General features: G+C 46.1%; 1 protein-coding gene across 1 annotated transcript; it reads left to right on the forward strand.

Annotated features, from left to right (window-relative positions):
• Positions 1–4,425: 4,425 nt before the first annotated feature.
• LOC106564233 (nucleoredoxin-like protein 1) lies at positions 4,426–14,590 on the forward strand (the record flags this gene model as incomplete). Its single annotated transcript, XM_045692086.1, has 5 exons — positions 4,426–4,827; positions 11,620–11,790; positions 12,041–12,201; positions 13,512–13,644; positions 14,456–14,590. Coding segments are annotated over exons 2-5 (594 nt in total), but the record flags the coding sequence as incomplete, so codon positions are not given.
• Positions 14,591–14,760: the final 170 nt, after the last annotated feature.

A 14,760-nucleotide genomic window follows, 5' to 3' on the forward strand; every position in this document is an offset into this window, starting at 1 on the left:
GATCATTGCATGTGAAGACTTTCCTCAATAAAGCAGCTATCAGCAGAACCAGTGCTACTAATGTGTTGGACACCCCTGGTTTACTAGTTTACTGGTTTACTGGTTTATTGGTTTACTGGTTTATTGGTTTACTGGTTTACTGGTTTACTGGTTTACTGGTTTATTGGTTTACTGGTTTACTGGTTTATTGGTTTACTGGTTTACTGGTTTATTGGTTTACTGGTTTATTGGTTTACTGGTTTATTGGTTTACTGGTTTACTGGTTTATTGGTTTATTGGTTTACTGGTTTATTGGTTTAATGGTTTATTGGTTTACTGGTTTACTGGTTTACTGTTTACTGGTTCATTGGTTTACTGGTTTACTGGTTTATTGGTTTACTGGTTTATTGGTTTACGGGTTTATAGGTTTACTGGTTTACAGGTTTACTGGTTTATTGGTTTACTGGTTTACTGGTGTATTGGTTTACTGGTTTACTGGTTTATTGGTTTACTGGTTTACTGGTTTATTGGTTTACTGGTTTACTGGTTTATTGGTTTACTGGTTTATTGGTTTACTGGTTTACTGGTTTATTGGTTTACTGGTTTATAGGTTTACTGGTTTACAGGTTTACTGGTTTATTGGTTTACTGGTTTACTGGTGTATTGGTTTACTGGTTTACTGGTTTATTGGTTTACTGGTTTACTGGTTTATTGGTTTACTGGTTTACTGGTGTATTGGTTTACTGGTTTACTGGTTTATTGGTTTACTGGTTTACTGGTGTATTGGTTTACTGGTTTACTGGTTTATTGGTTTACTGGTTTACTGGCTCAACAAGCTCAACACACAGGGCGTTTTCCAACATTGCAGCAGGGCAGATAACCATCTCAGGGAAAGAGAATGCTCTGTCTCTCTCTTCATCTCTCTCTTTCTCCCTATCACTCTCACTGTATATTTCTCACAAGGGAAAGCTGGTTGTTGGGGGGGTGGGGGGGTGGTTTGATGTGATGCTGCCACCGTACCATCCGTGTGATGCAGCATGACAACATGAACGTGATTGGTCAAGAATCTCAAGCTCTGAGTGTTCTGAATTTGGTCATTTATAGAGTGGTATCTTAGATGACAGTTGTGTTTGGAGATGTTAGCTCAGCAATGTGACCATGTTTCAGTTGGAAAAACAACAATCTGTTTATATAAAAAAACAACTCTTCTTCTTTCAACATAACATTTGTGTGTTTATTATATGACTGTCTAAATGAGTCCGAGACGTGCTAATGGTTAGTTTGGCTGTCTGTAAGTAAATGGGCAGGTTGTAGGTTGATTCTGGAGAGCGGTTGGATATCGTGCACCGCAGCACACCGGGCAGCTGTGATCCAGATTACTGCCAGGCAGTGGTCCCGTGTGGGCAGGATTTAAATCCAATCCCCAAGCCCAACCCTCATGTAAGTTGAGAAGAAGTTATTTTTTTCGTCTCAGTCGCTCTGCAAGAAAGGACTCTCTATCTACCTCTATTGTCCGCAAGCACAACAAACTCTCTACTGGGGTTTATTCACTAGGAACCAAACAGAACCAAACAGAATGAAACTGGAAAGGACCTACCTGAATTTGTCCAAAATAAATGTTTGCTTCCTTTGCTAAACGTTTTGCCACTGTGTGACTATTGAATACACCCCTGGTGTGTATCATGTTCCATAAGAAGGAACCTCTATCTACCTCTATGGTGTGTACCTGCAGGCTGAACGACTGGCGTGATGAAGGACGCCACTACTGTTCCTGTCTCCTGGAGCGTGTGCAGAACTAGCTGTGAGACACAGACCCTTACTGCAACATCCTGTAAGAACACGCGTCACTTCCTGTCTATGGATCCAAATCATGGTTGTATCCCCTTGTTCTTGACCTGTGCATCCCTCCTCTCCTCTCCCAGGATGTGATCCCCAACAGTGGGGTGCTACTGGAGGATGCTCTGCTACAGTATCTGGATGGCAGGTGGAGACGGCTCCACCTTCAGGTCACAAAGAGTTATGCAGTCCAGAGCCACGGCTCTGAAGAGGAGAAGAAGAAACAGTCCAATGGGAAGGTTGGTGGGTTCAGTTTCAGTTATTAAATTGGTTCTAATGTGTGTGTGTGTGTGTGTGTGTGTGTGTGTGTGTGTGTGTGGTGGCTGGGAGCGCACGAGGGATGTGGTTCTGTCTGGCTGTCACACCTGTACCTCCATCCTGGTGGACAACATGTGTCAGCACATCACAGGTACTTCATAACAGCTTTATAACACCCCTATAACAACTTTATAGTGAGATTGTAGGTAGTCGTTAGTCGGTACACAACACACTGTTAAACCAAGTTAAGATACCAACTTTATAACAGCTTTATAACACATTTATTACACCTTTATAGCAACTTGTAACACCGTTATAATACCTTTATAATACCTTATAATACCTTTATAACTGCTTTTAATACCTGTATAATACCTGTATAATACCTGTATAAAACCTTATAATAGCTCATAATACCTTTATAATACCTTTATAACTGCTTATAATACCTGTATAATACCTGTATAATGCCTTAATAATAGCTTATAATAGCTTTATAATAACTTTATAAGAAAGTCAAATCAAAGCTTTTAGATTTTTAAAGTGCTTTGTATTGAAAACATAATTAACTGCTGACATGTAAAATGCACTTTGAGATTGATGCACTTTGAGATTTTTCTTGTATAACGAAAGCGCTTTACAAACCTTATGATTATTAGGAATCTGATTATTCTTTTTTAGAAAGAACGTCACTGTGCTTGCTTAGCCACACCTCCTATTTTTTAATTCCCATTTTTCAGGGGATGCTGCAGCAGCCTCAGGACCCCTACTTCCCACATCTATGAAGATACCGCTGGTTCACTCCCAAATATTCTGTGTTATATGTGCAATTCCTTATCACGCCACACATGGGCGCTACAGTTCATCTCTTTTGAGTCTGTATTACAAAAATCGTCAAGCAGTTTTATTTTAACTTTTTATTTCACCTTTATTTAACCAGGTAGGCTAGTTGAGAACAAGTTCTCATTTACAACTGTGCCCTGGCCAAGATAAAGCACAGCAGTTCGACACATACAACAACACAGAGTTACACATGGAATAAACAAACATACAGTCAATAATATGGTGGAACAAGCTCCCTCACGACGCCAGGACAGCGGAGTCAATCACCACCTTCCGGAGACACCTGAAACCCCACCTCTTTAAGGAATACCTGGGATAGGATTAAGTAATCCTTCTAACCCCCCCCCCAAAAAAAAAGATATAGATTTACTATTGTAAAGTGGTTGTTCCACTGGATATCATAAGGTGATTGCACCAATTTGTAAGTCGCTCTGGATAAGAGCGTCTGCTATATGACGTAAATGTAAATGTAAAATGACCTGGAGCCAGTGGGTTTGGCGACGAGTATGAAGCGAGGGCCAGCCAACGAGAGCATACAGGTCGCAGTGGTGGGTAATATATGGGACTTTGGTGACAAAACGGATGGCACTGTGATAGACTGCATCCAATTTGTTGAGTAGAGTGTTGGAGGCTATTTTATAAATGACATCGCCGAAGTCGAGGATCGGTAGGATAGTCAGTTTTACGAGGGTATGTTTGGCGGCGTGAGCGAAGGAGGCTTTGTTGCAAAATAGGAAGCCGATTCTAGATTTCATTTTGGTTTGGAGATGCTTAATGTGAGTCTGGAAGGAGAGTTTACAGTCTAACCAGACACCTAGATATTTGTAGATATCCACGTATTCAAAGTCAGAGCCGTCCAGAGTAGTGATGCTGGATGGGCGGGCAGGTGCAGGCAGCGATCAGTTGAAGAGCATGCATTTAGTTTTACTTGCATTTAAGAGCAGTTGGAGGTGACGGAAGGAGAGTTGTATGTCATTGAAGCTCGTCTGGAGGTTAGTTAACACAGTGTCCAAAGAAGGGCCAGATGTATACAGAATGGTGTATCTAGTTGTACCACAGTTGAATCTAGTTGCCTTCCCCTGGCCTACAGGGGGCGTCTTCTTTCGATATTTCGCATGAGCTGCACCAAGAGCTGCCAAGGGAAGGGTGGATCTCTCTCTCTCTCTCTCTCTCTCTCTCTCTCTCTCTCTCTCTCTCCCTCTGATTAGTCTGCAGGTATTTTCAGCCTGTGTTTCTTATTGGATTAACACCAACACACTTCATAGTAATCATTTAACACCACAGTCAGCAGACACACACACACACACACACACACACACACAGAGTCTGGACGCAGCACCACCACCCGTCACACTCTCTTTCTCTCTCCTCTGTCTTTCTCTCTTCTCCCCTCTCCTTCTGATATAATGTGATTAGTGTAGTTGATCCGCTGAGGTTTAGCTGACTTACCTCCCTCTCTCTCGCTCTCTCTGTCTCTCTCTCTCTCTCTCTCTCTCTCTGTCTCTCTCTCTGTCTCTCTCACTCTTTCTTCTATCTCTCTCTGTCTCCCACACAAGTGATATTCTCAGTGTCTGACTCACCCTACTCTTCTGACCCAGCTAATCTCCCACTCTAGGGGGAGGAGAGGGGAGGCGACAGGGAGAGAGACACGGGGACAGAGAGAGAGAGAGAGAGATAGAGAAACAGAGAGAGAGAGGGACGGAAAACACTGGGAAGAGAGGCAGACGAATAAAGAATGAAGGAATAACGGAAAGAAGGGAGCGAGGGAGAGTGAGGGAGAGAAAGAGGGAGGGAAACAACAGAGGAACAGACAAGATGAAGATGAAGATGAAGAAAAATCGATAACGGGAACGGTTTTTGGACAACCTGCCAGACGGAGAGACAGAGAGGACTACAGACTACAGTCTGAAGGTCAACACTCTGAGATAACTGGTAGATATCTGTTCGATCTAGAGATAGTTTTAGTCCACCTATTACGCCATCGTTGACTTGAATGGGGAGGCCTGTTCTATAGATTATATTTCCAGGGTAGATTATTATTATTATGGGTGCCTACCAACTGTAGCTTACAGGGCTAACTAGTAAGCAACACAACAATAATAGTAAATTTTTTTCACCTTTATTTAACCAGGTAAGGTAGTTGAGAACATGTTCTCATTTACAACTGCGACCTGGCCAAGATAAAGCAAAGCAGTGCGACACAAACAACAACACAGTTACACATGGAATAAACAAGCGTACAGTCAATAACACAGTAGAACAAATAGAAAGTCTATATACAGTGTGTGCAAATGGCGTGAGGAGGTAAGGCAATAAATAGGCCATAGTAGCAAAGTAATTACAATTTAGCAGATTAACACTGGAGTGATAGATGAGCAGATGATGATGTGCAAGTAGAGATACTGGTGTGCAAAAGAGCAGAAAAGTAAATTAAAACAATATGGGGATGAGGTAGGTAGATTGGGTGGGCTATTTACAGATGGACTATGTACAGCTGTTCAGATAGCTGATGTTTAAAGTTACTGAGGGAAATATAAGTCTCCAGCTTCAGCGATTTTTGCAATTCGTTCCAGTCACTGGCAGCAGAGAACTGGAAGGAAAGGCGGCCAAAGGAGGTGTTGGCTTTGGGGATGACCAGTGAGATATACCTGCTGGAGCGCGTGCTACGGGTGGGTGTTGCTATGGTGACCAGTGAGCTGAGATAAGGCAGAGCTTTACCTAGCATAGACTTATAGATGACCTGGAGCCAGTGGGTCTGGCGACGAATATGTAGTGAGGGCCAGCCGACTAGAGCATAAAGGTCTCAGTGGTGGGTGGTATAAGGGGCTTTGGTAACAAAACGGATGGCAATGTGATAGACTGTATCCAGTTTGCTGAGTAGAGTATTGGAAGCAATTTTGAAAATGACATTGCCGAAGTCGAGGATCGGTAGGATAGTCAGTTTTACTAGGGTAAGTTTCCAGATTTGATTTTGGATTGGAGATGTTTAATATGAGTCTGGAAGGAGAGTTTACAGTCTAACCAGACACCTAGGTATTCGTAGTTGTCCACATATTCTAGGTCAGAACCGTCCAGAGTAGTGACGCTAGTCGGCCAGGCGGGTGCGGGCAGCGAACGGTTGAAAAGCATGCATTTGGTTTTACTAGCATTTACGAGCAGTTGGAGGCCATGAAAGTAGTGTTGTATGTCATTGAAGCTCGTTTGGAGGACAGTTAACACAGTGTCCAAAGAAGGGCCAGATGTATACAGAATGGTGTCGTCTGCGTAGAGGTGGATCAAGGAATCACCAGCAGCAAGAGCGACAACATTGATATATACAGGGATATATACCACCATAGAGACTGCCGTCGGTCCAGACAATAGGCCCTCCGATTTGACACACTGAACTCTGTCTGCGAAGTAGTTGGTGAACCAGGCGAGGCAGTCATTTGAGAAACCAAGGCTATTGAGTCTTCCGATAAGAATGTGGTGATTGACAGAGTCGAAAGCATTGGCCAGGTCGATGAAGACGGCTGAACAGTACTGTCTTTTATCGATGTCGTTTAGTACCTTGAGTGTGGCTGAGGTGCATCCCGTGACCAGCTCGGAAATGGGATTGCACAGCGGAGAAGGTACGGTTGGATTCGAAATGGTCAGTGATCTGTTTGTTAACTTGGCTTTCGAAGACTTTAGAAAGGCAGGGCAGGATAGATATAGGTCTATAACAGTTTGGGTCTAGAGTGTCACCCCTTTGAAGAGGGGGATGACGGCAGCTCTCCAATCTTTAGGGATCTCAGACGATACGAAAGAGAGGTTGAACAGACTGGCAATAGGGGTTGCAACAATGGCGGAGGATAATTTTAGAAAGAGGATCCAGATTGTCTAGCCCAGCTGATTTGTACGGGTCCAGGTTTTGCAGCTCTTTCAGAACATCTGCTATCTGGATTTGGGTGAAGGAGAAGCTGGGAAGGCTCGGGCAAGTAGCTGCGGGGGGTGCGGAGCTGTTGGCCGGGGTCGGGGTAGCCAGGCGGAAAGCATGGCCAGCCGTAGAGAAATGCTTATTGAAATTGTTGATTATCATGGATTTATCGGTGGTAACCCTGTTACCTAGCCTCAGTGCAGTGGGCAGCTGGGATGAGGTGCTCTTGTTCTCCATGGACTTTACAGTGTCCCAAAACTGTTTTAAAAAGCTAGCATTTGCTTTCCTGACTGACTGCGTGTATTGGTTCCTGACTTCCCTGAACAGTTGCATATCGCGGGGACCATTCGATGCTATTGCAGTCCGCCACAGGATGTTTTTGTGCTGGTCAAGGGCAGTCAGGTCTGGAGTGAACCAAGGGCTATATCTGTTCTTAGTTCTACATTTTTTGAAAGGGGCATGCTTATTTAATTACTTTTAATGAACGACCAGGCATCCTCGACTGACGGGATGAGGTCAATATCCTTCCAGGATACCCGGGCCAGGTCGATTAGAACGGCCTGCTCGCTGAAGTGTTTTAGGGAGCGTTTGACAGTGATGAGGGGTGGTCGTTTGACCGCGGACCCATTAGCAGATGCAGGCAATGAGTCAGTGATCGCTGATTGAAAACAGCAGAGGTGTATTTGGAGGGCAAGTTGGTCAGGATAATATCTATGAGGGTGCCCATGTTTACGGATTTAGGGTTGCACCTGATGGGTTCCTTGATGCTTTGTGTGAGATTGAGGGCATCTAGCTTAGATTGTAGGACTGCCGGGGTGTTAAGCATATCCCAGTTTCGGTCACCTAACAGATCGAACTCTGAAGATAGATGAGAGGCAATCAATTCACATATGGTGTCCAGGGCACAGCTGGGAGCTGAGGGGGGTCTATAACAGGTGGCAACAGTGAGAGACTTGTTTCTGGAGAGATTACATTTTAAAATTAGAAGCTCGAACTGTTTGGGCATAGACCTGGAAAGTATGACAGAGCTTTGCAAGCTATCTCTGCAGTAGATTGCAACTCCTCCCCCTTTGGCAGTTCAACCTTGATGGAAAATGTTGTATTCGGGTATGGAAATCTCAGAATTTTTGGTGGCCTTCCTAAGCCAGGATTCAGACACGGCAAGGACATCAGGCTTGGCGGAGTGTGCTAAAGCAGTGAGTAAAACAAACTTAGGGAGGAGGCTTCTGATGTTAACATACATGAAACCAAGGCTTTTTTGATTACAGAAGTCAACAAATGAGAGTCCCTGGGGACATGCAGGGCCTGGGTTAACCTCTACATCACCCGAGGAAACAGAGGAGGAGTAGGATGAGGGTACGGCTAAAGGCTATCAGAACTGGTTGTCTAGTGCGTTGGGGACAGAGAATAAAAGGAGCAGATTTCTGGGTGTGGTAGAATACATTCAGGGCATAATGTGCAGACAGGGGTATGGTGGGGTGCGGGTACAGTGGAGGTAAGCCACTGAGTGATGATAAGAGAGGTTGCATCTCTGGACACGCTGGTTATACTGGGTGAGGTCACCGCATGTGTGCGAGGTGGGACAAAGGAGGTATCTGAGGCATTTAGAGTGGGACTATGGGCTCCGCAGTAAACTAAACCAATGATAACTATCCTAAACAACAGTATACAAGGCATATTGACATTTGAGAGAGACATAAAGCGAGGCATAAAGCAATCACAGGTGTTGATTGGGAGAGCTAGCTAAGACAACAACAGCTAATCAGCTAAGACAACAACAACAGATAAAATGGCGATGAATGGGCAGAGAGGGTCGGTTAACTACACACAGCCTGAGTTCGGGGTTGGGGCCGACAGATAAATAAAAAATAAATGAAGTGGAATACCGTGATAAATGAACAGTCCAGCAGGCATCAGCTATGTAGCCAAGTGATCATAGGGTCCAGTGAACAGCAATAGATGGAACAGGGAAGCCGCGGGGTAGTCATTACTACGCTAGCATGTGGGAGACACAGCGTTTAAAGTTAGCAGGCTGGGGTAAGTAGAAGCGTCTGCCCCGACGTCCGGCAAAGGCCGGTTGAAGGCACAGCGTATGGAATAACGTCTTGACAAAAGGTCCGGGCCATATGGCGAAAGAGGTATTGTAGTTGCAGTAATTTCGTTTGCTATCCGGGAGATGCGCCTGGCTCGCGGCTAACTGGTGCTAGCTCCGGGGCAGGGGCATTAGCCACTACAGCCACTCGGTAGCAGCTAGCTAGCAATGATGATTCGATGCAAAGGTCCAGAGCTTACATCAAGAATACGGTGGAGTAGTGGATTCTAGCCGTGTTGGGGTAGAGTCCGAGAGGCATCAGGTGAGTAGCCGGGTGATCACAGAGTAGGCCGGGAGGTGGGCCTGGCTCAGGGCTAGCTTCGGGGCTGGGTCACTCGGTGGCAGCTAGCTAGCTGTGATGATCAGGAGTAATGGTCTAGGGTTTATGGCAGGAATCCGGCGTTGTAGTGGAGAAAAACAGTCCAAGGCTGGTAGGTATCCAGGCTAAAAAACGGCTGGTGCCTGTGCAGAAGGTAAAGGCCACTAGCAGTGGCTAACAATGACTAAATAGCTAGTAACTAATTAGCTGGTTAGCTTCTCATGGCTAGCTCCTGATGGAGGTTCTGGCTATAACGTCTAAATATTGGATCCGTGTCACATTGAGTGAGGCGGGTTACCGGAAGGTATATTGAATTTAAAAATGGAAAAGAGATTGAAAAATATATTTAAATATATACAAAAAAGATGAAAAATACTAAAAAGTAAACGAGCGGACGACAAATCACGTCTGCACTGCTACGCCATCTTGGGAAAAAAAAAAATATATATATATATATATATTTTTTTTTTTTGAGCAGTATATATATACTGCTCAAAAAAATAAAGGGAACACTTAAACAACACAATGTAACTCCAAGTCAATCACACTTCTGTGAAATCAAACTGTCCACTTAGGAAGCAACACTGATTGACAATACATTTCACATGCTGTTGTGCAAATGGAATAGACAACAGGTGGAAATTATAGGCAATTAGCAAGACACCCCCAATAAAGGAGTGGTTCTGCAGGTGGGGACCACAGACCACTTTTCAGTTCCTATGCTTCCTGGCTGATGTTTTGGTCACTTTTGAATGCTGGCGGTGGCTTTCACTCTAGTGGTAGCATGAGACGGAGTCTACAACCCACACAAGTGGCTCAGGTAGTGCAGCTCATCCAGGATGGCACATCAATGCGAAATGTGGCAAGAAGGTTTGCTGTGTCTGTCAGCGTAGTGTCCAGAGCATGGAGGCGCTACCAGGAGACAGGCCAGTACATCAGGAGACGTGGAGGAGGCCGTAGGAGGGCAACAACCCAGCAGCAGGACCGCTACCTCCGCCTTTGTGCAAGGAGGAGCAGGAGAAGCACTGCCAGAGCCCTGCAAAATGACCTCCAGCAGGCCACAAATGTGCATGTGTCTGCTCAAACGGTCAGAAACAGACTCCATGAGGGTGGTATGAGGGCCCGACGTCCACAGGTGGGGGTTGTGCTTACAGCCCAACACCGTGCAGGACGTTTGGCATTTGCTAGAGAACACCAAGATTGGCAAATTCGCCACTGGCGCCCTGTGCTCTTCACAAATGAAAGCAGGTTCACACTGAGCACGTGACAGACGTGACAGAGTCTGGAGACGCCGTGGAGAACGTTCTGCTGCCTGCAACATCCTCCAGCATGACCGGTTTGGCGGTGGGTCAGTCATGGTGTGGGGTGGCATTTCTTTGGGGGGCCGCACAGCCCTCCATGTGCTCTCCAGAGGTAGCCTGACTGCCATTAGGTACCAAGATGAGATCCTCAGACCCCTTGTGAGACCATATGCTGGTGCGGTTGGCCCTGGGTTCCTCCTAATGCAAGACAATGCTAGACCTCATGTGGCTGGAGTGTGTCAGCAGTTCCTGCAAGAGGAAGGCATTGATGCTATGGACTGGCCCGCCCGTTCCCCAGACCTGAATCCAATTGAGCACATCTGGGACATAATGTATCGCTCCATCCACCAACGCCACGTTGCACTGTCCAGGAGTTCGCGGATGCTTTAGTCCAGGTCTGGGAGGAGATCCCTCAGGAGACCATCCGCCATCTCATCAGGAGCATGCCCAGGCGTTGTAGGGAGGTCATACAGGCATGTGGAGGCCACACACACTACTGAGCCTCATTTTGACTTGTTTTAAGGACATTACATCAAAGTTGGATCAGCCTGTGGTGTGGTTTTCCACTTTAATTTTGAGTGTGACTCCAAATCCAGACCTCCATGGGTTGATAAATTGGATTTCCATTGATTATTTTTGTGTGATTTTGTTGTCAGCACATTCAACTATGTAAAGAAAAATGTATTTAATAAGATTATTTCTTTCATTTAGATCTAGGATGTGTTGTTTAAGTGTTCCCTTTATTTTTTTGAGCAGTATATTTATGCTTAGCTCATCTTAGCTGAGAGAGGCTGAGTCCTCAAATGGCATTCCCTATCATGTGCACTACTTTTAACCAGGACCCATGGCCACCTATTCCCTATCTAGTGCACTACTTGTAACCAGGACCCATGCCCCCTATTCCCTATCTAGTGCACTACTTTTAACCAGGACCCATGGCCACCTATTCCCTCTCATGTGCACTACTTTCGTCTGAGTCCTCACTTCTCATGCAACTTCAATGGGGTGTACTGACGTGATTTCTCTCCCTCGCTCTCCTGTCTCTCTCTCTCTCTTGTTCCTTCTCCTCTCTCTCCTCTCCTCCCCCCAGTAGTAGACCATGGTAGATTTGTTCCTAGGTCGTTCACTAGTATGTAACAATAGAGACCGTGTTGAGTACGATACGGAACGGGAAATCATCCTCCGTCTCCAGAACCGGATCCTGCTCCTGTTCTTCGGTTCCGCTGACTGCCAACGGTGCCAGGAGTTCGTCCCAACGCTTAAGGTAAACACACACACCGCTCACAGGCTCCTAGGCACACACACACACACACATATATAAATATACTCACACATTGACTCACTTGTCAATCTATAGTCTCTCTCCATCTTTCTCTTTCCTCTGTCTCTCTCTCTCTCTCTCTCTCTCTCTCTCTCTCTCTCTGCCAATTAAGGTATTATAAACATCTCATATCTTGTCTCCCTCCCTCTACACCCTTCCCCTTTCCTTCCCCCCATCTACCCCCTCCACTTAGGACTTCTTCAAGCGTCTAACTGATGAGTTCTACGTGGAACGCTCCGCCCAGTTGGTCCTTCTATACATCAGCCTGGACCAATCAGAGGAGCAGCTGGAGAACCTCCTCAAAGAGCTGCCCAAGAAATGCCTGTTCCTAACCCACGATGACCCCTATCGCAGGTATGGATGGATGGGTTTGGGTGGGGAGGAGAGATGCCTGTTCCTAACCCACGATGACCCCTATCACAGGTATGGATGGATGGGGTTGGGTGGGGAGGAGAGATGCCTGTTCCTAACCCACGATGACCCCTATCACAGGTATGGATGGATGGGGTTGGGTGGGTGGGGAGGAGAGATGCCTGTTCCTAACCCACGATGACCCCTATCACAGGTATGGATGGATGGGGTTGGGTGGGTGGGGAGGAGAGATGCCTGTTCCTAACCCACGATGACCCCTATCACAGGTATGGATGGATGGGTTTGGGTGGGGAGGAGAGATGCCTGTTCCTAACCCACGATGACCCCTATCGCAGGTATGGATGGATGGGGTTGGGTGGGTGGGGAGGAGAGATGCCTGTTCCTAACCCACGATGACCCCTATCACAGGTATGGATGGATGGGTTTGGGTGGGGAGGAGAGATGCCTGTTCCTAACCCACGCTGACCCCTATCACAGGTATGGATGGATGGGGTTGGGTGGGTGGGGAGGAGAGATGCCTGTTCCTAACCCACGATGACCCCTATCACAGGTATGGATGGATGGGGTTGGGTGGGTGGGGAGGAGAGATGCCTGTTCCTAACCCACGATGACCCCTATCACAGGTATGGATGGATGGGGTTGGGTGGGTGGGTGGGGAGGAGAGATGCCTGTTCCTAACCCCCGATGACCCCTATCACAGGTATGGATGGATGGGGTTGGGTGGGTGGGGAGGAGAGATGCCTGTTCCTAACCCACGATGACCCCTATCACAGGTATGGATGGATGGGGTTGGGTGGGGAGGAGAGATGCCTGTTCCTAACCCACGATGACCCCTATCACAGGTATGGATGGATGGGGTTGGGTGGGTGGGTGGGGAGGAGAGATGCCTGTTCCTAACCCCCGATGACCCCTATCACAGGTATGGATGGATGGGGTTGGGTGGGGAGGAGTGTTTGTCTATAGAGTGTGTGTATGTGTATATCTTGCACTGTGTGCGTGTGTGTATAGAGTGATTGTGTGTATGTAATGTGTGTGGGTGTGTATATAATGTGTGTGTATGACAACTTGTCTCTGTCTGTGTGTGTCTGTGTGTCTGTCTGTGTGTCTGTCTGTGTGTCTGTCTGTGTGTCTGTCTGTGTGTCTGTCTGTCTGTCTGTCTGTCTGTCTGTCTGTCTGTCTGTCTGTCTGTCTGTCTGTCTGTCTGTCTGTCTGTCTGTCTGTCTGTCTGTCTGTCTGTCTGTCTGTCTGTCTGTCTGTCTGTCTGTCTGTCTGTCTGTCTGTCTGTGTATCAGAGAGCTGGAGTCTATGTTTGAGGTAGAGGACGTAGCGAGTGTGGTGGTTCTGCGTCCAGACTGTTCTGTCCTACTTCCCAACGCTGTCTCTGAGATAAGCAGCCTCGGAACCGACTGCTTCCACAACTGGCAGGTGTGTGTGTGTGTGTGTGTGTGTGTCTGTGTGTGTAATGGATAATGTCTGTGTGTGTGTGTATAATGTATGTTTGTGTAACGTGTGCGTTTAACGTGTGTGTGTATATATGTAATGTGTGTGTGTATAACGTGCATGTGTGTGTATACAACATTGTGTGTGTGTGTATATACAACATTGTTTGTGTGTGTATGACTATGTGTGTGTACAATATTGTGTGCATGTGTATAAAGTGTGTGTGTATAATATTATGTGCGTGTATATAGTGTGTATAAAAAATGTGTTTGAAAAAAATGGTGTTTGTGTGTAGAACGTGTGTGTGTATCATGTGTGTGTGTGTGTATCATGTGTGTGTGTGTGTGTGTGTGTGTGGCCTCATAAACTAGGTCATGTTACTCTATGCGTCAGTTGTGTGTCAAAGCACATGTATGTATACAACGTGTATGTATATATTGATATACAGGTAACTCCCAGAATAAAGGAAACACCAACATAAAGTGTCCTAATAGGGCGTTGGGTCACCACAAGCCAGAACAGCTTCAATGGCATAGATTCTACAAGTGTCTGGAACTCTATTGGAGGGATGTGACACCATTCTTCTACGAAAAATTCCATAATTTAGTGTTTTGTTGATGGTGGTGGAAAACGCTGTCTCAGGTGCCACTCATGTATGTATGTATGTATGTATGTATGTGTGTGTGTGTATGTATGTGTGTGTGTGTGTGTGTGTGTGTGTGTGTATGTATGTGTGTATGTATATATTATGCGTGTGTGTGTATATAACGTGTGTATAACAACGTGTGTCTGACAGGAATCAGCTGAGCTTATGGACAGGAACTTCATGCTGAACGAGGAGTTTGATGACAAAAAGATGCGGAGCGTCACTGACCCGATACGCCACCTCAAATACAAGGTGAAGACGAAGAAGAGGAGGAGGCAATGGGGGTGGGGGGGGTGGAGAGGATGAGGGGGAGGAGGACGAGGAGGAGGAAAGAGAGAAAGAAGGATGAGAAGCAGAATGGAGGAGGAGCTGGTGGAGGAGGAGGAGGTAGAGGAGGAGGATGATGAAGAGGTGGAGGGTGGTCCTGGGGTTGAGATGTGAATAATATTGTGCGT

Source organism: Salmo salar, chromosome ssa12 (assembly GCF_905237065.1).
Source record: "Salmo salar chromosome ssa12, Ssal_v3.1, whole genome shotgun sequence".
Taxonomy (NCBI): Eukaryota; Metazoa; Chordata; class Actinopteri; order Salmoniformes; family Salmonidae; genus Salmo; species Salmo salar.